This window comes from Neomonachus schauinslandi, chromosome 8 (genome assembly GCF_002201575.2).
Source record: "Neomonachus schauinslandi chromosome 8, ASM220157v2, whole genome shotgun sequence".
In the NCBI taxonomy this organism is placed as follows: Eukaryota; Metazoa; Chordata; class Mammalia; order Carnivora; family Phocidae; genus Neomonachus; species Neomonachus schauinslandi.
In genome coordinates, this window is record NC_058410.1 from 124,087,198 (window position 1) to 124,112,790 (window position 25,593).

General features: G+C 43.8%; 1 protein-coding gene across 1 annotated transcript in view; it reads left to right on the forward strand.

The window, feature by feature from the left end:
- CDYL (chromodomain Y like) overlaps nt 1-25,593 on the forward strand; it is a 175,091-nt gene that overhangs the window by 138,995 nt on the left and 10,503 nt on the right. The window contains exons 3-5 of the mRNA XM_021696990.2: nt 17,141-17,397; nt 18,741-18,913; nt 24,442-24,652. Coding sequence (XP_021552665.1) covers nt 17,141-17,397; nt 18,741-18,913; nt 24,442-24,652 — 641 coding nt within the window. The remainder of the gene's footprint in view (nt 1-17,140; nt 17,398-18,740; nt 18,914-24,441; nt 24,653-25,593) is intronic.

Sequence of the window (25,593 nt, forward strand, 5' to 3'; positions counted from 1 at the left end):
GCTAGTAATTTTTCATTTTTTGTTTTGGTGTGTCATAGTAAAACTAAACTTAATAGCTTGAGTTTGCATTTGTAATTCAAGATTGATCATGCTTGAATAAAGTTTCCCATTAACCTCTTCAAATAATATACTTCACTTTTAAGGATTTCAGTTTCCTCAGTGTTTTTAACTTTCGTTCTAAAATGTTGGTTGCTGATAGCTTTGTATATTATCACCATATGTGTTGAAGAGCTGAGTAAAGATGGACGCCTAAATTTCCTTTGGTCTATTAAGGACTTCATTGCTTTTCTAGATTTAGGAATCCAAATCCCTTTAGAGATTAATGCTCTCTGAGGAGCTCAACACAACTCAAAATGAAGATTAAAACTGACAGAGGATTCTTCTACATATAATAATGCTGTAGAATACTGACCTTTATACCTCAGAACTTTAAAACATGGCCAAGGACACTTGATTATCTCTAGTTATACTCTGAACTGAGTGTAGATGTTTGCATAGTTTACAGTGACATTGCTTATTGGAGTGTTTCTGCTCTAAAGAACAAAAATCCCTAAGTTGTTTTTGTTTTTTTTTTTTTAAAGATTTTATTTTATTTATTTGACAGAGAGAGAGAGAGACAGCTAGAGAGGGAACACAAGCAGGCAGAGTGGGAGAGGGAGAAGCAGGCTCCTGGCCGAGCAGGGAGCCCTATGCGGGGCTCGATCCCAGGACCCTGGGATCATGACTTGAGCCGAAGGCAGACGCTTAACTACTGAGCCACCCAGGCGCCCCAAAAATCCCTAAGTTCTTCTTATTCTCCTACTGTCACAATGTCATTCAGCAAACTCTGAGTGACCTTAATAACAAGGTTAGTGCTCAGAACCAGAGGCACAAGCTTGATGAGGCCTGGATCCTAACCTCAGGGAAGCACATGACTACTTTGTGTACATTAAAACTGCAAGATTGGGGGCGCCTGGGTGGCTCAGTCGTTAAGCGTCTGCCTTTGGCTCAGGTCATGATCCCAGGGTCCTGGGATCAAGCTCCACATCGGGCTCCCTGCTCAGCGGGAGGCCTGCTTCTCCCTTCCACTCCCCCTACTTGTGTTCCCTCTCTCGCTGTCTCTCTCTTTCTGTCAAATAAATAAATAAAATCTTTAAAAAAAAAACTGCAAGATTGGCTAGCAGAAAACAATTTCTGGCCATAAAAAGAAACAAATGATGTATCTTATGCGGGTTTTGTCTATAAACTAAGCCCCTCAGAATTGGCTGTGGATCTTTGTGCAATGTATCTTTGATTATATTAACCCCTCTTCAACATGTAAAGGATTTTACATCCTTGTATTCTCTGGTTTCTAATCTCAGGAAAACAAAACAAAAAATAGCACTGAAGTGGAAGTAATCACCATCCAGTCCATGATTTGGATCTTCTCCAAGAGTTTGATTATAATTACAAATTAAACACATTCTAACTAATTTAGGGAAATAGTAAATATAATTTCAAAAAAAAACAAACATGAAATTATCAAATGATCCGCTTCTATATCAACAGATACAGATATTTCTATATACTCTATAGAATTATCAATTCCACCTCTAGGTGAACTATCCAAAGAATTGAAAGTAGGGACTCAAATATTTATACATTCATGTTCATAGCAGCATTATTCACAGTAGCCAAAAAGTTGGAAACAACTCAGAAATATCCATTGATGGATGAATGGATAAACAAAATATGGCTTATATGTACAATGGAATGTCATTTAGCCTTAGAAATGATGTTCTAACACATGCTGCTGCAACATGGGTGAACCTTGAAGGCATTATAAATAAGCCAGGCACAAAGGACAAATTCATATAATTCCGTATAGAGGAGGTATCTAGAGTAGTTAGATTCATTGACACAAAAAGTAGAATGATGGTTATTGGGAAACGGAGAGTTCTTGTTTAATGAGTTCAGAGTTTTGGTTTGGTAAGATGGAAAGCATTCTGGAGATGGATAGTAGTGATGGTTGCACAAATAGTATGAATATACTTAATGCCCCTAAACATAGTTAAAATGGTAAATTTTTCATATATCCACGATAAAAAAAATATTTTAAATTGTTTGCTTATATTTTATTTGAGACTTTTGCAAACGATATGGAGAGATACATAAAAGCAAAATTAAGATTAGGCTATTTTTGAGGTATCAGAATGCCCCTTCCCATGCCTGGCTAGGTAGTAAGAATTTTGGTTGTTACAGGCAGGTAGGTGAGCTGTTGACCCCCTGTAAGCCTTCTCCATTGCCTCCAGCATTCAGTCTATTTTCTTTTTAACTTCTTATTTTTAACTTGGTATAACCCTTAAAAGGCTGATTTCAGCCAGTTCTTTTCCATCTTGGTTTTTTTAATGGCAAACCTTCATCAGAGTCCTTTGAATTTATATCTGGCCATCCGTTTCTTTGCTAATAGCATGGTACCCTAATGTGCCATATTCTGTTTTTTTTATGAGTTATCTTCAACACATTTACTGAGCACTTAGTATGTGCAAAAAGTACTTGAGCCAGTTAAAATCCAACTCTGTGAAGTCTTAAACAGCATTACTGGAAATGTTTCTCATCTTCTGGAAGACATTTAAGACCATCATTGTCACTAATCACTCATTTATATCATTTACCTTCTGCTCTTTAGCTTTCCACATGTGTATCTTTGTGCCACATCAGGAAGCTAGGCATGATGGAGACCACATTTGTGCATCGAGTGCACGGGCCTCAGTGTGATCTCCACTTTCTGCTTCCTCACCACTCAGTGACCTCAGGCAAGGCTGTTAACCTCTCTGGATCTTGAGTTTTCATCTTGTAAAGGGAGGATTTAGTGACAAGCCCCATATTGCACCCTGCAATTATGGATGAGCCTGTGTGTGTTCGTTGTAGTCCCTCAGCCTCCATTTATTTCTCTGACCTCTTCTTACCTCCTCTGAGAGACTAGTCTGATTGATCACTGGGTTTCTCCCCTTGCTTTTGGTAAAGAATAAGAAAAAAGAAATAGTTGTCAGTGAATGGGAAATCCACTTTGAAGGAAGGTGATTAAGCGGAATATGGACATTTTACCTTTCCTAAATAATATTACTGAAAAATAATAAATCCAAGTAATACAAGAACCAACCGTTAGGCTATTTGAGGCTATTTAACTGATATTGTGAGCATGTTTCCTGAAATGCAGTCTTTAAAGAGGAAGGCAGTATGATCTTGTTGGTATTGACCAGCACCTGAAAACTCCTTTTTGGTTACCAGGTCCTGAGTTTTTACTGTTTCCTTTGACTTACTCACTAAATTCGTTATTGGAGAAAAACCAGTCACGTTGAATATCTTTGAGTATTTTGAGTTTCTATACATTTCCTAATGCCCCTCTTTAATCTGTTTTAGCATTTCCTTATGTTCTTTCCAGTGTTCTCTACTTCTTCTAAGAATCAAATATTATTTTTCTTCTTTCCCATTTTCTTATTTGTTTCAATTACTTGGACCTTAATGACCCTTCCTCTGATTTGGAGGAAATGTTACTGCTAATCTGGTCTCCGTCTTCTGACTTAGGCGTTTCCCTTTGGGTTGCCCCGAATGTCCTATTTTAGACCCCAAGTGTGCTACATCAGTGGAAGACACCAAACCCACTTACCTACAGCCATGGTCCTCAGCCCTCAGCGTGCGTCAGCATCACACGGGGAAGGCGCCAGTGCTCCACTCCCAGGAGCCCCGGGGAGCTGGGAATGTGGCCCAAGGAGCATTTTGTAAAAACCTGCCTCATGATTCTACTGCCTAGTCCTGATGAGAACCCCTGCTACCAATGGCAAAACATTGTAATTCCCATATCAAAGACTATATTGTTGTGTATATCCTGGTTCGTAATTCTTTGGTTTAATCAGGCTGATCTCATATAGAAAACTGGCATTAACTCTAGGTTATTTAAAGTTACATAGTCTCGGGCGCCTGGGTGGCTCAGTTGGTTAAGCGACTGCCTTCGGCTCAGGTCATGATCCTGGAGTCCTGGGATCGAGTCCCGCATCGGGCTCCCTGCTCAGCAGGGGGTCTGCTTCTCCCTCTGCCCTCTTCCCTCTCGTGCTCTGTCTCTCATTCTCTCTCTCTCAAATAAATAAATAAAATCTTAAAGTTACATAGTCTCATCAGTTGCTACTTTTTATCTCAATAGTATTTTTCTTTTTAAGTCTCCACATTGCTTTTTCATACCTAATATTTTTAGGTTGGTTCTTTCTGAAAGTTAATTTATTACACAGGATGATTTTAATTGAAACCACAGCTTATGTTCTTTTTTCTGTTGATTTTCAGAATGCTTCCTAATTCTGTGTACTCTCAACTTTTTTAACTAATTCATTTCACGGTTTTCCCTTCATCTGCTTTGAGTATATTTCTAGCATTTGTGAGTTATTTAGTAGTTTCAAGGAAATAATTTGTATGCCTCACGGGCTAAAATGCCTTTTATGCAGCCTCCATTCTTAAGTATTCTTTTGCTCTTTAGAGAATGAGCTGTTCGGAGTATTCCTGAGTGCTAATACTGTGCCAGTAGCCTCTCAGTACAAAGTTTTGGAACCCGCTCGGCCAGCTAGCGTGGCCCTCGCTCATACTAAATAGCTGGGATGCAAATGCTTGTGCCTGGAACCCGGAGCAGAGTGCCTGATTAATTCTTAGGAGATAATGTCAGAGATGCAAACGAGCCCCAACTTATGGAAAACCTTAATTATTGACCTGATAAGTCTTAAGTTTGAGGTTTTTTGGTTCTTGTCTTATAGGGCAAATACTCATAAAAAGGTTTGAGGAAAGCCATTGTGGCCATAAGAGTTGGCCCCGGCTAGCGTCCGGTCGCAAAACTAGAAGCCAGGGAGCAGTGAGGCTGATGGAGTGGTCAGGATACAGAATAATCACTATGAAAACCAGGCGAATCAACAGAGCAACACAGGGGCAGGGCTGAGGAGGCGTTAACAAACTGAATGTGAGGGTGCAGGGTGATAATGCATCTGTCCCTTCTTCCCATTGCCAAGTGAGGGAAGACCTGACGCCAGGGAGGGGAGACCTTGGTGACGCTGTTGAGAAAGCAGAAGCATTCAGATCAGATTGGTGGGTGCTTGGATCCCAGATTTATTCATTTATCAGATGCTACCCAGGAGTCACGTGCCATGCTGGGGTCCAGGCACAGAGGTGTCCTCCTCAGGGGAGTCGGCTCCTCACAGCCCAGTGTGACAAGTGCCGGAGGGTTCAACAGGCGACACCGTGGCCTGGTTGGGGCCGTCAGGGGGACCCCTTTTGAGGGCCATGCACAGAAGCACTGCCCGGGCTTTCTCTTTGGATGGTTGCTGCTTGCACGGTGCTCGGCAGTCTGAGCAGCCTTCCCAGACTTCTCCAGTGCAGCCGCAGTAAGACATGCCTGTCATCTGCTGGCCTGGGTGCTGCTAGGCCACGGTCTCTGGTGTCTCCTCGTCTTTTCTAAGTACATGAATACTGATTGGTATCCACGAAATGGATTTTGTGTCCCAGAGCTTGCAAAGCACTGTTGTGTATAGAACGGGGGAAGGTCATACAGCACCCACCCACCTGTCCACCCCTCGACAAAGACACCCAGAGCTGATGAACAGTCTAGGTGTAGGGTAGCCATACTGAAATGGTTAGGAGAAGAGGGCCTTCTCATCTAGACCCAGCGTGGACGACAATCACTGCGACTGCTGGAATAGGAAGGCACCTGCCTCAGGCATTAGGATCGTGGAATGACTCTGGCAGTTTCGCCTGGCCTGGGCAAGTAGCTTATCTGGCAGAACGTTGCTGTGGTTTCCAGCACATTTGTGGAAAGTGGTGGTGGTCACCAAGGATAGTCTGGCCTTCCCTCCCGTTTGCTGTGCTACTTGTACTATCTTTCGGGGTCCAGAGGCTGGAGCAGCAGTACATAATGACTAGAATACATGGTCGAGGCTGGGCGCCGGGGAGGCAGGGAATCTGGTGCATCCACAGCATAGCCAGACATTGGGAATGGACAGGACAGGGGAGATGTGTTTGTGCAGTAGAAACTGGACAGACTTGGGGCTCCTGGGTTAAACATCTGCCTTCAGCTCAGGTCATGATCCCAGAGTGCTGGGATCGAGTCCCCCATCGGGCTCCCTGTTGAGCAGGAGCCTGCTTCTCCGAACTCTCCCTCTGCTGTTCCCCCTGCTTGTGCTCTCTCTCTCTCTGACAAATAAATGAATAAAATCTTTAAAAAAAAAAAAAGAATTGAACCGACTTATTCTCTCTTTTTTTTAAGATTTTATTTGAGAGAGAGAGAGCACAAGCTGGGGGGGGGGGGGCGGGCAGAGGAAGAGGACAAAGCAGAGCCCATCACAGGGCTCGATCCCACAACCCTGAGATCACGACCTGAGCTGAAATCAAGAGTCAGATGCTTAACCAATGAGCCATCCAGGCACCCCCAGACTTACTTTTAATGATAACGATTCTTATATTTCAATTTGATTACATTAAATGTGTATGATGAAGAGGCTCCATGTCTTAAGTGGCTAATTTACATTTCTAAGTTAGGGTTTGTCCTAACACACTGTACAAAAATAAAGCATCCCCAAGCACAGCATTCAGGGGCCTCAGTGGTGATGTAAAAGTGAGCTTGCACTTGATCTCTGAATCCCAAATCCAGAGCTGCAGGTGGTCGTCAGGCACATCTTACCTGTGGTGTAGGGGACCTGTCCTGTGGGCTAATCCTGAGGGACCTACCAGGGAGAGTCTAGGTAGGCTTCGAGTCACAGGAAAACAAGTGTTGACAGATTCTAAACACCATTTGCACTCTCCTAACCCTCCTGCAGGGTGACAAATGGGGACTAGATGTCCCCCCTAACTGACGTGGGACAAGAAAGATGTGGCTGTGGCCAGCAATGTGATCTGAAGGGGAGGGGAGGAGCTCCTCCTCACATCAAGGGTGGCTGGGATGGCCTTTCAGGTACCATTGCCCTTAAACACAGGTCTCCTGGGGAGGATTGTGGTGGCGGGTATTGCTCTTTGAAACAAAAAGGGATGTAACTAGCTTGAAAGTGAATGTGGAGCTCTAAAGACGGATTTGTGGGTAGAGATAGAGATTTGGGAGCAACCTGCTGTTGAGAACAAAGGAATGGATCACACAGAGAAAGCTGAGCGCGCTTACGGGCTTTGGAACACAAACACACAACACTTTGCTCTCTCCAGTTGGAGAATCTCCCTTCAGCTCTGGAAACCTTGGGGCCCTTTGCTGTGGAAGCCCACTCTGGTGGGGTGGGGACAACAGTAGTAGCGTTTGGGTGGAGCCCCTGCGTCCTTCCGGGAAGGATTGGACTAATGAAGACCAAAGATCTCTGAATGTGGAGTTTGATCGTACGCATTTCCATCCTCATTCCCCATTGAGCAGTTGCTTGTTGGTTTATATATGGCCACTTGAAGCAAATCGTTAGTTAGATGGCTTTATTTTTAAGGCCAGGTCTAAAACGTGACTGTGAATAAATTCTTTCTCGACTGAGGCAAAAAGAATGACTTTGATACTGAGCAGCGGAAAGAAAACTTACAGCCAGTCCTGCTTAATGCAACGTATGCATTCTTGAAAATTACCACACTATGCAAAATCATGCACTAAAAACCACCAGGCTTAGGTGGGAAATGGATAGGAGCCCAGCACTCAAAAACTGTGTCACTGGCATGTTTAAAAATAAGGAAGGACCCTAATAAAAGTGGTACTACAGTTGGACATATGAAATGGTTAAGAAAAACATAAATCCTGCAATAAATATGGCACGTTATCATGAAAGAGACATGCAGTTTTCTGGTGGAAGTGGGTGCGGGAAGGGTTACTGTGAGGCAGTGGAAGGGGCATCTTGAAAGCACACAGAAAGCGGGGGTGGCTGGTGGAGGTATGTGTTTTGTGTGTTCCTGCCCAAGTAGAGTCACCTGAGTTGTGGTCGTACATTCAGCTGTCTCCAGACAAAATCAGGCATAAACAGAAGGTGAAATTTGCAGTATGCTCAGAATTGTTCCTAATAGATCAGTCATGTTGGAGCAAAGCATTATAGCAGCCCTGACCATACATTACTGTCTTTTATGAAGACAGCTCAGAATAAGCATATATGGCCTTAGACCCAGAGATTCCCTACAGACAGGGACCTGTATTTGAAGGAATTGGAGCAAAGAGACTTTTATAGTTATTTATAAAGTCTTCATTCATTTAACATGTTATGGATAAAAGGGATACTGATGTTTAAAGCCTCCCTTTTACTTCCACGTTCATTGGAAAAGTTTTCTGTTAATGATTTCAGTTTGCAGATTATATAATCTGAATAAGTGGTAGGCATTTGTATGGCTAAATAGGATTAGGTCTAGAAGATGTGGAGGACAATGTTTTGAAATGTTAAACTCTGTAAAGGAGGGTTAATAATTCTATAGACTCTGTAGTGCTTGCTCTGTAACTTTAGACTAAAGAAAGTAACAGCTGGTTTTGAACTTTCCTGCAGCTCAGACCCATAACTGCCTTAACAATATACTACATTTACGAACTTTGGATTAAACAACCCTAAACTATAATACACTTAGAGAAATACCAATAAATCTTTACCTATTTAAAAATAATATCCCAGAAATGTTTGTCTGGATTTTGGTTGCTATAGTCTGTTTTCAAGTAGTCCTTCCCCTGACATCAGTAGGATATTGTAGAAATTTACAAAATACCAAGAATATAAAAATCACCCGTATCTCTTTCACCAAGAAAGAGCCATTACTAACATTTTCACGTACCTGCATTTCTAATAAACTCACATGTAAACATTGTTGATTACACTACTTACACCTTTTGATATCTTTCATTTTCATTTCTCTGCTATATAATCTTGGGAGTAACAAAGTAAAAGAACACAAGCTTGAGAGACATCTGCCCCACTTTCAGGTGTCCGCCGATGGATTTAAATCAGATTTATGTTAAAAGCTTGGCATATGTAACATATAATGTAAATGGTAGCTACTGTAACACACTTATGGACCTGGATGTTAACAGTCTTCATGAACATCCCCATGATGTGTCAGGCGGATGGATGTGTCTCGTTGGTCATTGAACCATTTCCTTACTATCCAAGTTAGGGCTTTTTACAGTTTTTCCATTTTAAAAATAAAGTTATTTGAATAAGTGAAAACATGCCCTCATCTAATTTCTTTTTCTTTTGTTAGAAGTAGAATTCTAAAAGTGGAATTACAAGGGCAGAGGTTGGTGGACACACCTTATAAAAATCACTCTCCAGAAGTGTATCCATTTATGTATGTGTGCTCTTCACCAGTCCTGATCTAACTGCCATATTTAAAAAGGTTTCCTAGGGCGCCTGGGTGGCTCAGTCAGTTAAGTGTCTGCCTTCGGCTCAGGTCATGATCCCAGGGTCCCGGGATGGAGTCCCACATTGGACTCCCTGCTCCACGGGGAGCTTGTTTCTCCCTCTCCCTCTGCCCTCCTGCCCTACTTGTGTTCTCTCTCTCTCTCTTCCTCGCTCTCTCAAATAAATAAAATCTTAAAAAAAAAAAAAAAGGTTTCCTAATCCGTAGGTAGAAAAGATCGTTTCATTTTTTATTTGTGAGATCAATTTTTTGTGTTTTGGTGTTTTTATTCCTTCAAATGAATTTTTCTGTGCTCATCTCTTGCGTGTGTCTGTGTTTTATTTTGAGTAAAGACATAGACTGTTTTAAGAAAATTAACTACTTGATTTTTCATTACCACTTACTGAATGATCCTTACCGATTTCTATTTATCTGTAATGCCGTAGATTGTCATCATCATAGGAACTAGTCCTAGGTTAAATGTAGTTGGTCATCTTCTATGCTAAAACCATGCCCTTAATAGCTATAAATATATAATTAGCAAGGTGCATTTCACTCATTCTCTTCAAAAATTTCTTAGCTTGTCTTCCAGCCAAATCTTAGCCACTGAGGTTGCAATTGGAAGTCTGTTAGAATTAAAATCGAGATAGATACCTTTGTAATATTTGGTGTTAATAAAATGGCACTGTGGTGTCACAAGTCATAAGTAAAATTGACCCTGTGTTTTTGTTTTGTGTTATCAGTGTCAAGTCCTGACATCAGAGTTAAATTCTCTTCTTCACAAAATGAATTTGGTAGATTTCCTCCTTCTCTCGGAACTTTGAAGCCGTTTTCCTCTGTAGTCCACGGCTCCTACCGTGCCCAGCCCCAAAGCGCTTTTGGGGGCAGTTCTTCAACTTTACTTTTTATCTTTCCTCAGTTATTCTTTCTCTTTGTTTCTGTTGTGTCCGAGATCAGTCTTGAGAATTCATATTTTTCCAGAAAGTGGTCGATTTCTTGAGGATACCGTCACATATTTATGTAGTGCACGCAGAGTGGTTTTTACTCACTCTGGTTAGTTTGGTGTGGTTTTGTGAGGAGGCCAGTTATTCCCTCCTACTTATAGTTAACTAAACCTAGCTACAGTCTGTGCAGGTTCACTTTTCCCCATATGTTTACCACTGCTGGTGCTCTGCATTCTTCTGTGTATGTCCAAGCTTCTGTCAGCTCTCATTTTCCTTGAAAAACTTCCTTTAGCATTTCTTGTAGTGCAGGTCTGCTGGCTACCAATTTTCTCTGCTTTCGTCTGGAAAAATTTTTATTTCTCCTGTTTCTGAAGGACAAATAGGCTGCATGTGTGCTATATGCTATTTTTTACTTCCTGCACTTTTTTTTTTTTAAGATTTTATTTGAGAGAGAGAGCATGAGTGGTGGGGAGGGGCAGAGGGTGAAGGAGAAGCAGGCTCCCCGCTGAGCAGAGAGCCCCACGTGGGGCTCAATCCCAGGACCCTGAGATCATGACCTGAGCCAAAGGCAGACGCCTAACCCACTGAGCCACCCAGGCGCCCCTGCTTCCTGCACTTTAAAGATGCCATGCCTTTTCCACGGTCTTCTCTACTTTCAAAGATAAATATGCAGTTGTTGTTATGTTGTTCTACCTGTAGGTCTTTTTCTCTCTCTCTACTTTGAAGATTTTCTCTTTATCACTAGCTTTTGCAGGTTGATTATGATGTGCCTTACTTTTGTTTTCTTTGTGTTTATCCTGGTTGGTATTTGTTAAGCTTCTTGGGTCTGTAAGCTTCTGGTTTTCATCAGATATGGAAAACTTTTTTTTTTTTTTTTTTTTTAGATTTTATTTATTTATTTGACAGAGAGAGACACAGCGAGAGAGGGAACACAAGCAGGGGGAGTGGGAGAAGGAGAAGCAGGCTTCCTGCTGAGCAGGGAGCCCGATGCGGGGCTCGATCCCAGGACCCTGGGATCATGACCTGAACCGAAGGCAGATGCTTGACAACTGAGCCACCCAGATGCTCCAGATATGGAAAACTTTGAGCCATGATTTCTGCAAGTGTTTTTTACACACATGCACACACCATTTCTTGGACTCAAATTATACATATGCTGGATTGTTTGATGTCATCCTAAGGGCACTTGGGTTCTACTGTTTGGTTTTTCTTTTTTCTCTGTGTGCTTCATTTTGGATAGAATCTGGTGATAGGTCTCAAGTTCTCTGATCTTTTCTTGTGTAGCATCTAATCTGTTAAACATACCAGTGAAATTCATATGTTCATGTTGTCATTTAAATTCTTGAGCACACTGAGGTGATTTATAACCATTTTGGAAATGTCCTTTTCTGTTACTCCATCGCCTCTCATTTTTAGATCTCTATTAAATGATTTAATCTTAATCATAGGTCCGATTTTTCTGCTTCTTTGCATGTCTGTAATTTTTTGGCTGCTAAATGTTGCGACTTTTACATTTTGGGACGCTGGTTTTGTACGCTTTTAAAAGTGTTAGTTTTGTTCTGACAGCCAGTTGTTAACTTGCAGATCAGTTTGATCCTTTCAAGGCTTATTTTTAAGTGTTGTTAGTGTAGTTCTAGAGTATCCTTTGTTCTAGAGCTAGATTAGTTCTACTGATATGTGCCTGTTCCGGGGTCTCAACAGTCCCGGGACAACCCAGTGTCCCGGGTGTTCAGTGAAGTCTCTCCATTCTGGCTGGTGACAACTCCCAGCCCCACGTGCACTTTGGCAATTATATGGCTTATAGGTAGTTTTTTCCTCAAAAGTTGTTGTCTGCCAAACCTTGTGGAGTTTCACCTCGTGCGTACTCAGATTGGTGTTCAAGAAAGACTCAAGAGGATCCCTAGGCAGTTCTGGAACTTTCTGTGGAGCTCCCTCCTTTTCAGTACCCCACCCCACAAATTAGAGCCTCCTGAGCTCCTCCTGATTTTAGGACTTTTGCTGGGCTGTCGCGGTGTCCCTTGCCTGTACCTACAGTGTGGAAATGGCCTCCAGGCAGAAAGCCTGGGACGTTGTTGGGCTCACCATGCTTGGTCCCCTTCATGCTGGGAACGTGGTCCTGCCCTGCCTGTTGTCCAGCATCTGAAACAGTTGTTGGATAGATTTTTTTTTTTCCAGTTTTCTCCTTCTTGCTAGAAATGCAGCTACTGTTTCTTTAGGTTTGGAAGCAGAAGGCACGTTTCATTTTTAGAGAGACATGCTTTTTGAAGCAGTGAATTCTAACAGGTTAACAAACACATGTTTGAGGGGGGATCCTTTTTGCTCTCAAGCATGTTAAAAGAATATCATTGATTAGGAGAAGCACTAAAATGGGTTTGTTCCTCGCTGGCTTTTCTGCCAGTAAATCCTAGGAAGGCATTTAGTAGTCTCTGAATCCAGGTCCTGAAGGAACGGTCAGCTCACTGAGAACATTCGCTCCACTTTGTCATCAGAGCTTTTGCTCTAGGGAGTCACAGTAAATTTTCACACAGTTTACGTGTGGAGGGCATTTTTCCCCGAATCTCAGTGTTTACCTTTTAGGTTGGCCATTAGCAGTTGATTGTGCTCTAAAGCGTACTGCTTGCTGTCCCCGGATTGGCACCAGGTGATCAGCCGTGTGACGTTGGGCAGGCCACTTAACTTCTCATCCCTGCATGGAGGGAGCCGGGCTGATGGGACTTGAAGGGCCTTTCCATTCATTTCTTCAGTATTGAGTGTTCCAAGCCCTGAGGGTACATTAGCAAAGGAGACAGACAGGGACCCTGCTGTCATGGAGCTCAGTGGAGTAGGGCAACAACATATACACCATGAATCAAAAATCAAATGAGGGGGCGCCTGGGTGGCTCAGTTGGTTGAGCGACTGCCTTCGGCTCAGGTCATGATCCTGGAGTCCCTGGATTGAGTCCCGCATCGGGCTCCCTGCTCGGCGAGGAGCCTGCTTCTCCCTCTAACCCTTCCCCCTCTCATGTACTCTCTCTCTCTCTCATTCTCGCTCTCTCAAATAAATAAATCTTTAAAAAAAAAAAATCAAATGAGGAAGAAATACCTTTGGTGAGGAGGGCTGTGAGGAAGACAAACGGGGGCAACGTGAGTGTAGCTGAGAGGGGCCCACATTAGAGGGGCACTCCATAGAGGCTCGTCTGTGGACGCGATGCTCGAGCTGCCGTCCAGACGAGCAGGAGGAACCAGCCGTTTGAGGCTGTAGGACAAGGACATTCTAGGCAGAGGGAGCAGCAAGTACAAAGGCGTTGAGGTGAGCACGAAGCCGGAATGGGTGAAAGACCGCCATGGCTGGGTTGTCATGAGTGAGGGGCTGAGGGGCACAGATGAGAGTGGGGGAGAGGCTTGGGGGGGTTCAGGACCCAGCTCATGCTGGCAGTCCGATTCCAAGATTCAGCCCTGCTGTGAACACTTTACCCACATAGGGCACGGTTCGATGTCACATGGCCCCAGAGGGAAATAACAGAGGGTCCCAGGAGTCCTGCTGGGGTGGGTGTGGTAGTTGAGGCACTGGCAAGATCACAGGGCCTGCAATCAGCAGGGACCATGATGGCACTAGTGAACCAGTGTAGTTTTAACAAGGAGGTTAAGGCCAAGTTCAATAAGCCTGGTCAGCATGAGCCAGCATGAATCCATTTCCACATTTGCAGAACCACGGATAGCTCCATAGGACCTGTTGCCTCCAAGAAAAGAAAATGGGCTTATTGTGAAGCTCACATATAAAGGCGACATGGACCCCATAGCCTAGAAATCCTGCTTCTGTGGAAAGAAGCCCCCAGGAAATCTGCCTGTAGGGTTAAGGAATGCGTGCCTTTTAAACAGGGAAACAAAAGAGACTGAGAGAAGCAAGAGCAGTTCAGGGGGAAAAGGGGCCAATCCAAAGTCAGCAGACTTTGTCCTGGCCGAAAACAGCTACCTGGCCCTCAACAGCCCTTCCCCTGTGTTGCTGGGTCCTTCTCACTACCTTCTGATACAGTGCCAATTAATTCAGTTCGGGGTCAGTAACTCTTAAAAATCCAGACCCTCTCACCTGTTGTTCCGAGCACACTGGCCCGTGTTGTCTGCCAGAACCGCCCCTTCCTGGGCACGCCACAGCCTCCAGCCCGTCCCCACTCACTTTGCTTTTGTCCCATCACCCTCGCCTCCGAGTCAGGCGGCCTCCGGCTTGCCTCTGCACAGGATGGCTCCCGTGCGGTCTCTTTTTAGGCAGGGAAGTCAGCGTTGTCATCTGTCCCCTCCTCCAGATCAGCATCCTCTCACCTGGCAGTTGTAGTTCTGTGCTCCTTAAAACAGCATGTTAACAGATTCTTGATTTGAACAGGCATGCTTTTTTATTTAACAACTCTTATCTGTCTTTCATTGTATCCTGCAGTCTGGCTTTTTTACCCTTAGCACTGCAGTGACACTGCTTGCCCCAGTTTATTAATGGCTTCTGACCTCCCCTCCGTTGCCTCGCCTCCTTTCTCCTCCACCTCTCTGCGGCATATGCCACTGTTGACAGGTCCTCATGGCCACAGCATCTTCCCCTTCCTTTGAGGGGAGCCTCTTACTGCCTTTCTGCTTCCCCGCTGCCTCCTGGCCCTGCACGTGGCCCTCCAGCTCCTCGCTCTTCCCTTTGGAGCTGCTGCTTCTCGATTCAGCCATCATTTCCAGGCACCAGCTCCCAAGTACTCATCTCCACCCTGACTTCTCCGGCCCCCACTTCTGATCTCTGGGGCATCTACACCTGAATAATAGCTGTAGATAAAATGAAGTTTCTGTTCTCCTCCCCCGGCTACGTGAGACTCCCCTGTGGTGCCCCATCTCCTGGGCGCCCAGGCTTAATGGTTTCAGGGTCATCTGTGATCCATTTCCCTGTTACCCAAGAAGTCATCTGGTCATGTTGCCTCTAGCTGCAGTGGAGTGTGTTGAAGATTGTGGACAGAGAGAACACAGATGGGGAAGGTTCTGATGGAGGAGAGGTTGAAAGTTAAAGAAAAAGGATCCTTGCTAGCCTCCTCAGATTCAGGATACCCTGTGTTCCTGGTAACAGCAGCCTATCAAATGCTCTTTCAATTGGAAATACTTGCCAGCATTGGAATGACAGAGGCCAAGGTAATATTAGCATTTATTGCAGTGTGGATCGGTAAAATGGATTATAGAACATCCATTCAGTGCACTGGTATGCAGCCTTAGAAAAGAACAAGGAAACTGACCCACCAAGACAAGTTCTGAGATACTGTCAAATGATAAAAGCAAGATAGGACAAAATACTATGTCTAGTGAACTACCACTTGTGTTTTTTAAAGGAGGGTGGAAATCTTTTTATTCTTACTTGCTTGTGTATACGTCAAGACACTGTGGAAGGATCCCGGCAAACCATACTCGGTAGCTAACTGGAGGGTGAGGGTGCTGGGCAGATGGAGAGCAAAGGTGGTGGGAGGCCTCTTACCATAGATCTTTTTACATTTGTAGATTCTTGAACCATATTGCACACAGTAGGGGCTATAGCCTCTTCCAAAATTTCAAAAAATTGAATTTTTTTTTTTTAAAAAACCTCTGAAGTGTTTCTACCAATTGAATGAAAGTCCTGTTGTTTTACGAAGGAGATTATTTGACTTCTCTAGATGTCCATTCCTGAGTGTTTCCTGGTGGCCTTGGCTTATTTTCTTTAACTGTGGAGGAAATATTTCTGACCCTCCAAGAACCTCTGCTAATTTTATTAGTAAAGCTTGAACCAGTTTTCTTACATTTCTTTCCCTTTCTTCTACCCGAAGGCTCTGTATATTCATTACCAGGTGAGATAATACTCAGTTCATATGAATAGGACTATAATTATTCATTAATACTTGAATTCTTACTCTGACGTAACTTGATAACTCTAGGAAAGCATTAAATGAATCTCTTGCCTTTATTATAAGAAATACTAAGATCAGGAGACCATGTGTTTTAAGACACAGCAACCACATTGATGCTGAGAACTGACATAGGAGGGAAAATTAGCAGAACACTTTATGTGGCAGGAAAGAGCATTGTCTTGAAATTGTACTTAGAAGCCTGTTGGAAAATGCGGAACTGGGAGCAGTGGGCAGAGAGCAGTCACATCCCAAGGCATCAGAAGAAAGAACTCCTGAGAGGCTTGAGTGCCCCCCAAGGGGGCGTGGTCTGGAGTGGCGGCCACAGCACCCCCACCTGTGGACCATGAGAAACAGGTGGCCACGTGGCGTGTCCGTACACACCGATCTTGCATTCAGAAAAAAATTTCAACTGAATGGCTTTGGCTCGAATAATATTTTCTTGAACCAATTTCCTTTTTTCCTTCAACTTCTCAAGCCTGGAATAGGTACGCTTTGTGAGACCCATTCTCTTTTAATCCCATTCTTGAGAGGTCTAAAATTTTGTAGCTTTTTTTCAGCAAGTACTTTCTCTCTATATTTTTTAGGCAAGATAAGCAAGAGGATGATTTCCTTGTCAGACTTTGAAGGAAAACAAATGCCTTTAAAAGCAGACTTTTTTAGGGGCACCTGGGTAGCTCAGTCGGTTAAGCATCTGCCTTTGGCTCAGGTCGTGTTGCTGGGGTCCTGGAATCGAGCCCCGCATTGTGATCCCTGCTCAATGGGGAGCCTGCTTCTCCCTCTCCCTCTGCCCCTCCCCCCTGCTTATGCTCTTGTGCTGTCTCTATCTCTCTCAAATGAATAACTAAAATCTTTTTTAAAAATAAAAGTAGACTTTTTAACAGCCTCGCTTTTAATACATGAAGTCGTGGGTTCGTAATAAGCGCTTTTACCCAATTCAGAGACGACACCGGGGAGGGAATTAGTAGCTGGACATCACAGACCACTGTGATTTCAAACTCTCGGCAGGTTCGTCTCCGTTTATGGATGCGTTAACAGCCAATGGAACAACCAACATACAGACATCTGTTACAGGAGTGACAGCCGGGAAAAGGAAATTTATTGACGACAGAAGAGACCAGCCTTTTGACAAGCGGTTGCGTTTCAGTGTGAGGCAAACAGAAAGTGCCTACAGATACAGAGATATTGTCGTCAGGAAGCAGGATGGCTTCACCCACATCTTGTTGTCAACAAAATCATCAGAGAATAACTCACTAAACCCAGAGGTGAGAGACGTTCCTTGAGCTGATTTGTGCTTCTTGTTTCTCCACGCCCTTGTATCCGGGGCCTGCTTTGCCGAATCAGTGCTCTTTGGGCCCTTTCTAACTCACCTTCTGGGCGGTTGCGCAGTCCCACCAGAAGGTCGGAAGCAGGGGTGAGGCTGGGCGGGCTTGCTCCATACCGCACTGCGCCTGCGTGCTGGTGCCAGCGCAGCTGGGACCGAGCGCGCCTCGGGGTCCGCCTCCGTGCCCCGGGGTGGGGCTGTGCTGGGCAGGGGGAGCGGCTACCTCCAGGTCACCAGCTCTCAGCCTGCGGGCCGTGGGGGCCTACCCAGACTCGCATATGAAGTGCATGTGGGCACATGCTTTTCTTTAGCTTTGTTCAGACAAGATTAAAACGGCCGGGGTCCCAGGCCCTTCAGAGGGTGTTACATCATTGCTACGGGTCTTCGTCATCGTCGTGGAACTTCGTTCCCGCTGCAGGGACCTGGGCACGTGTTCGTTGCTGGGAGTACCAGGCAAAGCTGGCGTTCAGGGATCCCGGGAGATAGGTGCTTGTAGAGGTTCAGAAACAAACTCTAAACTACCTAAGATGGAAAGTACTGGAACCCGCGCTGTGCCTTCGTAAGATTCTACATTCTGGCCGTTGTTTTCCACTTGTGAGCAGCTCAGTCAAGTTTTTTTCCAGACAAGAAAACCAAACTACACGAAGTTTGTATGTCTGGCCAAGGTCACATGACAAACCAGTTCAGGGCTGGTCCCCGGTACATTTTTAAACTTCAGAGTCCCTTCATTGGTTATTTGTAAATGCTTCTCTATAGAGATCATTTTCAGTGGTCTTATGCCCTTCTAAAACGACTCCGTGCTAATGTGCCTATGCTTAATATACTCATGCACCAAACTTCTGGGGTTTCTGTCCCACGTGTGGTAGGCTGGTGTTAAAAGGGAAAAAAAAAAAAAAAAAAAAAAGGCAGGGAACCCTAGTTTCTTTCAACTGGTTGAATGTGCCACCTGCTGTCCAAACTGTAGAAGTGCCAAGTGGATATCCTGTGTAACTTGCCTCATCTATTGAAAGTCCCAACGATTAGAATATTAAGGTAACTCAGATTTACGTGTCTTTCTAATTATACTCTGTTCATAATTAGTTACGTAACTTACACTGTCTCCAGCATTCCCAATCTCTGGTTATAGAAAAGAAGAAGTTTGTGAATTACTTAAATTGTGGTAGACAAAGGGAACGGTATCCGGCTTCTGCACTTTCTCTGGGTCCAGATTATCCAGGAACAAAATGCTTTTAGGATTTCGTATCAGAAATACTCTTTGCCACTTTCCCTTCTGGTGACTTCCAGGTAATGAAAGAAGTCCAGAGTGCCCTGAGCACAGCTGCTGCCGACGATAGCAAACTCGTGCTGCTCAGCGCAGTGGGCAGCGTCTTCTGCTGCGGTCTCGACTTTATTTATTTTATCCGGCGTTTAACAGATGACAGAAAAAGAGAAAGCACTAAAATGGCGGAAGCTATCAGGTATGCATAAAAGGTGTTTTTTTAATGGTTGGTTTGAGTGTCTTGGTTTGAGTGTATCCATCCCTGGGAGAACAGACTCCGGCAAGCCGTGAGAAAAACGCATGTCTCCTTCCACTGAGAGACACTAGTATCAAAATTAATTAAATCATCTGTCTTTTCTGTGGGCCTGGCATAAATTACTACTTGCCTTGAGCAAATAACTGATTTCAGGGCTGGCTCAAACCCAGTGAGTACTCAGGGAATGTTCTAATGATTAGCGTGGACAATAGCATATAGCCAGAGTTTCCATTATTTGTACTATGAGCATGTTCTGTCTTCAGCCCTTAAATAAAGATGCACTCTCTTTCACATAACTTCCCATTTGCTTGACTCTGAAAGAAATTGGCTAGGCTTTATGACAAGCTGGTTCCATAACATCACATGAAAAGTTTGTTTTAGTACAAGTCGTACACATTCTTGTTCAAGTTCATCCCGAGTTCCAGCTACCCATAAAACTCAATCATGTAGAGTGAAAAGTAAGAGTTCCCTTTCTCTCACATGCTCCCCTCCCCCAGGGACCCATCATTCATTTATGTGTTCCCAGCCTTTTTCTAAACACTGGCAAATATTCATTCCATACATATTAGAGATAATATAGATTTATTTTTACTTCTGTTAAATAAATGGAATTATACTGTGTGTTCTTTTGCAACTTGCCTTTTCCATTTAACAGTGTGACTTTAGAGATTTCCATTTCTTCTGTTTGGGGATTTTCCACTGTTACATCATAACATTGCAAAAAGCTTCCCCAGAATCACCTAACTCTGCTGTAAGCATACCCAGGGACATATTCTGTTTCCGTATTCCTCACTTCTCATGCTAATCACTGTAAGTATAATTTCAAAAGATCTAATTATTCAGAAATTAATTTTATTTGAAGTGAATGAAACCCAGTCACCAACCAGGAAGACTATTGTACTGCCCTTCTCACCTCCCTAAAATAACATATCCCTGAGTGACCCCTAAGAACCCCTTGCATGTGCGTTTGTCTTGGTGAGGTACAGGAGGACAGGAACTTAAGATACACAGACGTGCAAAGTAAACTTGGTTGGATCTTCTCCAAATCCCCACATACCTGGAGAGTTGAAGTTGAGCTTCTTTGGATGGTTATTGGGCTCTTCGTGTCTGAGACCCTATGCCCCGATCTTGGGGCACAGGGCTTCCTGGTCCCCCAAACCATCCTTAAAGATGCACGTTGGGATTAGTGGAAGTTCTGTGTTGGTGGTGCAGAGTGAGGCAGGGCATCTCTCTGACAGACTTCCCCAAGATGGTTCTGATGGGTTGCTGCCCTGATCAGCCCATCAGAGTCCTGGAACCCCATACCTTGGGGTTTCAGGGCATTGCCTTGGCCTTTTATAACATTTATAACAATTTTCAAAATTAATATATTTTGTCACTGTATACAGAGGTATGCACGCATACAAGAGGTTCCTTTTTTAGGTTATCATATGATCATTGTTTTTCAAAAACAGTTTGAAATTTTATAATCTGTTTTAATTAAGTATTGTCTCTGGTCTCTTAAATAATTTCAAACTTGTGGTTTACTGGATAAAACCATCTTATTAACCAATTTCAAATTTAAGTGCTTGATCAATACACACAATTACTTGACAGTCAGCACCTCTAAGACAACGTGTAGGTATTCCTGATTGTTAACCTGTCCCATCCTTTCAGGATGAATTACGTGGGTTTAATTTTCATTCTTTAAGTACAAACTACCTCGGGCGGTGACTTTGTAGATTTTCTGTAAGCTCACACTGACTTTACACATAATACTGTGATTTGGGGGAGCTCTGCTGTAATAGAGAATCAGATTCATCTGCCTGAGCCTTCTGCGATCTGGCTCCTTTCTCCCCAGAGGCGCTTCCCTCAGCTCCACTCCTAAACCTCGGTGTCACAGCCCTAGTCCGGCCCACTCCTCCCGAGCTGAATTGCCCTTGACAGTGGCTGAGGGGCTTGCATTGTTGGTATTAGAAACCTCAGAGGAAAGATGGATGGAGAGACTGCATTTGAAGTTACCTTTAGGTAACTTCAGGTGTTTATTTCGGGCAGCTGCCCACTCCCGTCACTTGTCCAGACCCTCCCTCTCCCCGGTCACTGTCCTTGCCCCCCACAAAATAGCTTTTCTAGGAAAAGGCCAAATTTTTAGGGAAACCCAGTTGGTTCTTCTTTAAATGAGTATATTTTTATCAGTGTGAATTTTTCTTCATGTACTCTGGCAAGATACGAAAATAATGAGTTATACCAAATTCACTTAACCTTTGCTCTTGCTCATTTGCATTTAAATTAATTCTTACATGTGTAAGATCGGCTTTACATGTAAAGCTGTATGTTTGTTATTTCTATGTGTCTTGTCTTGAATTTCTTAAAACTTTGGGACAGAGAACGTCACTAGAGCAAGTTTCCCCCCATAAAAAGTGGGAAATATGAAGATGAGGTTTGAATTTGATTGTCAGGTGTCTACTACAGCTAATTCCATTATCAGGACTACTGGTCATAACCAGCTTGCAGATTCATTGTAATAAAAACATTCAGCACATTAGTGATAAAAACAAAATGATAATAAATTCGTTTATAATATTAGGCTTTTGAAGTCTATGGGAACCAGTCGCTGCCTCTTAGTGTCTGAAGGACTGGGAGCCTCCTCACTCCAGAAGGCAGGCATCTTCTTCCCCCACAGAGTGAGAGAAGCAGAGATGTGGGGAGACAGCAAAGCTGACAAGCACCTGACCTCTCCCCATTCAGTCCTGTCCAGACCTTCACAGTGAAGGGAGAGCTCCCTTGAAAACCGGCAGTGAACTCTAGCTATTGAAACTGCAGATCCCGCTGGCCTTGTTTTCCCCAGACAGTTCCTACATTCTTGTTCTTAGGTGCTTTTCTAACTTTTTTGGTGATATCCATGAAGTAGTGAACATTCTTCAAAAGAATGGATAGAAGTTTGCTTTTGTTTAATTAGAAGTCTTTTTAAACTCCTTTTATGACAAATATGTCCTCTTTCCTTCCCTGCCATACCCACCACAGACTTTATAGCTCAGTTTACATACAGTTCCCAGAAAGCTGAAATTTGAATTCAGTATGTTGCATTGAACACATTGGAACACTCATGCATTTTGATTTTAAGTTCTGAAATAGACTTGGCTTTACGCCCCCTAAAAGCAGTGGCCTGGCCCTCCCTGAGGGCCAGGCTCCTGAGCGGCGGTCCTGGGGCCTGAAGGCAGCCCCCGCCTCCCTGTCTCTGATCGCAGTGTGGCCAAGCCTTTGTGGCTCTGGAAAGTTTCTACTAAACAGAAAAAAAAGCATTTCTATGAAGTTTGTTGTTGTTTTAAAAAAAAAGAAATTTTTTCTGTAGGCCATGGTCCTTTCTGACATCTCAGAGCTCACATACCCGAATGTTCGGCTGTGTCCTCTGAAAGGGGAAGATGATCTTCGCTGAGCAAGCCACTGAATTCCTACCCCTCCCAGAAGCAGCCACCGATTTCAGATGAAGTTATCATTCCAGGCAAAAATAAAAATAACTTGGGGAGGGGGGCTGAGGAATCAGCTTCAAACAATTCTCCAGGCTTTGATTTTGCAATATCTATTTTAGAAGCATCTTTTTTCTTTTATACAAACATATAACGTGAGAAGGAACACTGCCTTGTGGAGTGATTGATTTCTTTGACCATTTCTCTATAAAGTCACTCTCTTACTGCAATATTTGCTCATTTCTTTCATGTTACTCTGCCATCCCATTCATGGTTTCCAGATGTTGTTAGCACTAGCCCAGCTCCCCCTCGGCCCCTGTTCACATGAGGCAGATGAAAGCGGGGTGATTCCAGGGCACCTGGGAACAGATTTTGAAAACGTCTGCTCTGTATCATGGAGACCTTTTCTAGAGTCATCAGTAACTAAGCATAGTAAATGTATTTCCATCATGTCATTGACCCAGAATTCTCAAAAGGTGGCACAAGTGAAGTAGCTTCATGTAAATTGTCTACATTATTTCAAGAACCTATTAAAAGGTTGTCTGGCTCTTCTTTGTATCATTAAAACCCAGTGTGATCTTTCTAACAACGCCTCAGACTCTCATTTAGAAAGCCATACTGCAACTCATTCATTTGAATGAGTCAGTTCTTACTCAATGTAAAGAGCCCGTGACAAACCATAGGGGACCTTGGGGGCTGGGCTGAGGTCTGCACTGGCTGCACGGTGCTTTCAAGAATACTCCCTGGAGCTAGCATGCAAGCCGCAGTGCGTCCTCTCTTCTGTTTTTCACACGTGCGCGTGTGCACACAAACACACACGAACACACCCCAAACCTCCCTAGCCTGCCCCCCCTCCAAAAACTATATGATCCCTCGTTGTCACTGTTTGGGGAGATGGGGAGACCACTTAAGATGTTAAGTCCTGATTTCCGGAGATAATCTGAATAGACCTGCGGTAGCTTTTAAATTGCTGAATTGCAGAGAGCAACCAGATTGTTATTTCTGGTACTGAAGATGGGGGTCAGGTTTACAATTCTGTAATTCTGAGCTAGAACTCTGACTGCCTTAAAGGAATTACCTTCTGTTTTTGTTGGTGCATGTTTGTCTTTTTCTTCACCATGTTAAATCATAACGAGCAGCAACCTCTGAACATAAAAGTAGATTCTGGTGGTAGCAAGAAGATGCACATTCCCGGTATGGCATGGCACCAACCTACCCTAAATTGAAAAGCAGCCTACTTTTCCAGTCTGATCCTAAAACAAATCCAAAAATAGCATTGGCTTGGTTTTGAAATCCACATCCTCTGTGAAGGCTGCCCTACCCCTAGTCATGCTGTCCTTTGCAGTCCTGCGGTAATTGTAATCTCCATCACACAGTGCGGTACACAGGGGTGTACAGGCAGTGTCTCTGCTGCTTACTGGCCTTCCTTGGATCTCCAGTCTTAAACCAGCCTGGAAGTTTCTTGTTTCTACCCCCCCAAGTCATTCCATCTAATTCTGGACAAACTCAGGAAATCTCTGGTGTTTCCAGTCAATGAGTTGCGTGAAATCACATACCAAGTCCAGACCCCAATCCTGTGGGTCATAACCCCAACCTCCTAGTCTTTACTCAACACCAGGCAGTCTTGGGAGGCCCCATGCCAGGTTTTCTTTGGGAGAGCTTCCAGAGTGGTCATCAGAAGCCCACAGTGTTTATTGGGCTCCTTATGTCTTAAAGAGAAGAAAGGTTGTGGAGAAAGATGGATTAGTCCTAGAGCCCAAGAGCCAGCCTCTGACTGGACTTCACCCGTAGTCTTCACAAGGTCCTGTAGCCACTCTAGCATAGCGTCCACGGTATCGTCGGGCCTTTAAACACACAGTAAATAAGACCATGGCCCACTTCTGGGAGAGCCTTCAACAAATCTCAACTTACCTTGATTTCTTCTGTAGAGTTTACCTCTTGGTATATTGAATCTATAATAGTAGATTTTTCTGTTGCTCAAATACACAATGTTTTGAGTAATTTCCCATTTATTTTTCATTTTAGAAACTTCGTGAATACTTTCATTCAGTTTAAGAAGCCTATAATTGTAGCAGTAAATGGCCCAGCCATTGGACTAGGAGCCTCCATATTGCCTCTTTGTGATGTGGTTTGGGCCAATGAAAAGGCTTGGTTTCAGACACCCTATACTACCTTCGGACAGAGTCCAGATGGCTGTTCCACCGTTATGTTTCCCAAGATTATGGGAGGAGCGTCTGTGAGTACCTCTATTTTTTAAAATTATTCTAGAAGACTTCCTGAAGATATCTAGTTTGGTCATTGTTTTTCTAAATATATATATAGGGTGTCATTTTGTGGGGACTTCCTACCAAATGAACCTTGTAGTTCAATTCTCTTCATTAACTCATATTCTTACTTCATGAAATCTTAGGAGGTTTTTAATATTTTGGTTCATAGAACATTTATTGACACTGGGTTGCATCATTTCCTAGAGAAGGACCTTATTCAGTGAGCAGTCTCTCTCTCTGTATAATTGACACTGATATCCGTTATTAGTAAACACCCAATTTGTCATCCAAACAACAGAGTGTGCCACCAAAAGTTTCTTGACCTAAGAACCTAAGAGCTGCACTTTTAAGAGAAAGCAATGAAGGAGCTAAGTTGATTAGGATAAGAGAAGTCTTCCCATCTGATTGTGGAGCTTTATTTTTTTTAACTGTTTAAGCCATCCACAATAAGGGTGTTTGTAGCTTTTGATTTTTTTCAAGCAATTACGCACATTGCATTTCTTACTCCATGAAGTAGGGCAAGAGGTGGTGTCACGGGTTAGGGTCTTCAAAAGCCAACACTGAGGTGGAGTTTGTCATGGTGGAGCAGTATTCCATAGTCCACACCTGTTGGCAGGATGGCAGCAGTTAGGGGGCTGGACAGAGGAAGGCAGGCCCAGCAAAGCTTGGGCCACCTCTGGGGAGCTCTGGGGCATGTATGGCCTGTCACAGTTGTCCCACAGTGGGCTGAAACGGCTGGTTCCTTTATGTCCATCATCACCGAGTGTGGGCTGCCCAGGAAGAGCGCCATGACCGTGGATGGGGCGGCTCTCTGCAGCGGAGGGCATCCCTGAAGGAGCTGAGGGCTGGCTGCTGACAGCACTGCGAACAGCTGGGACAGCAAGCCCTCCCTCGGGCAGGCCTCAGCGGC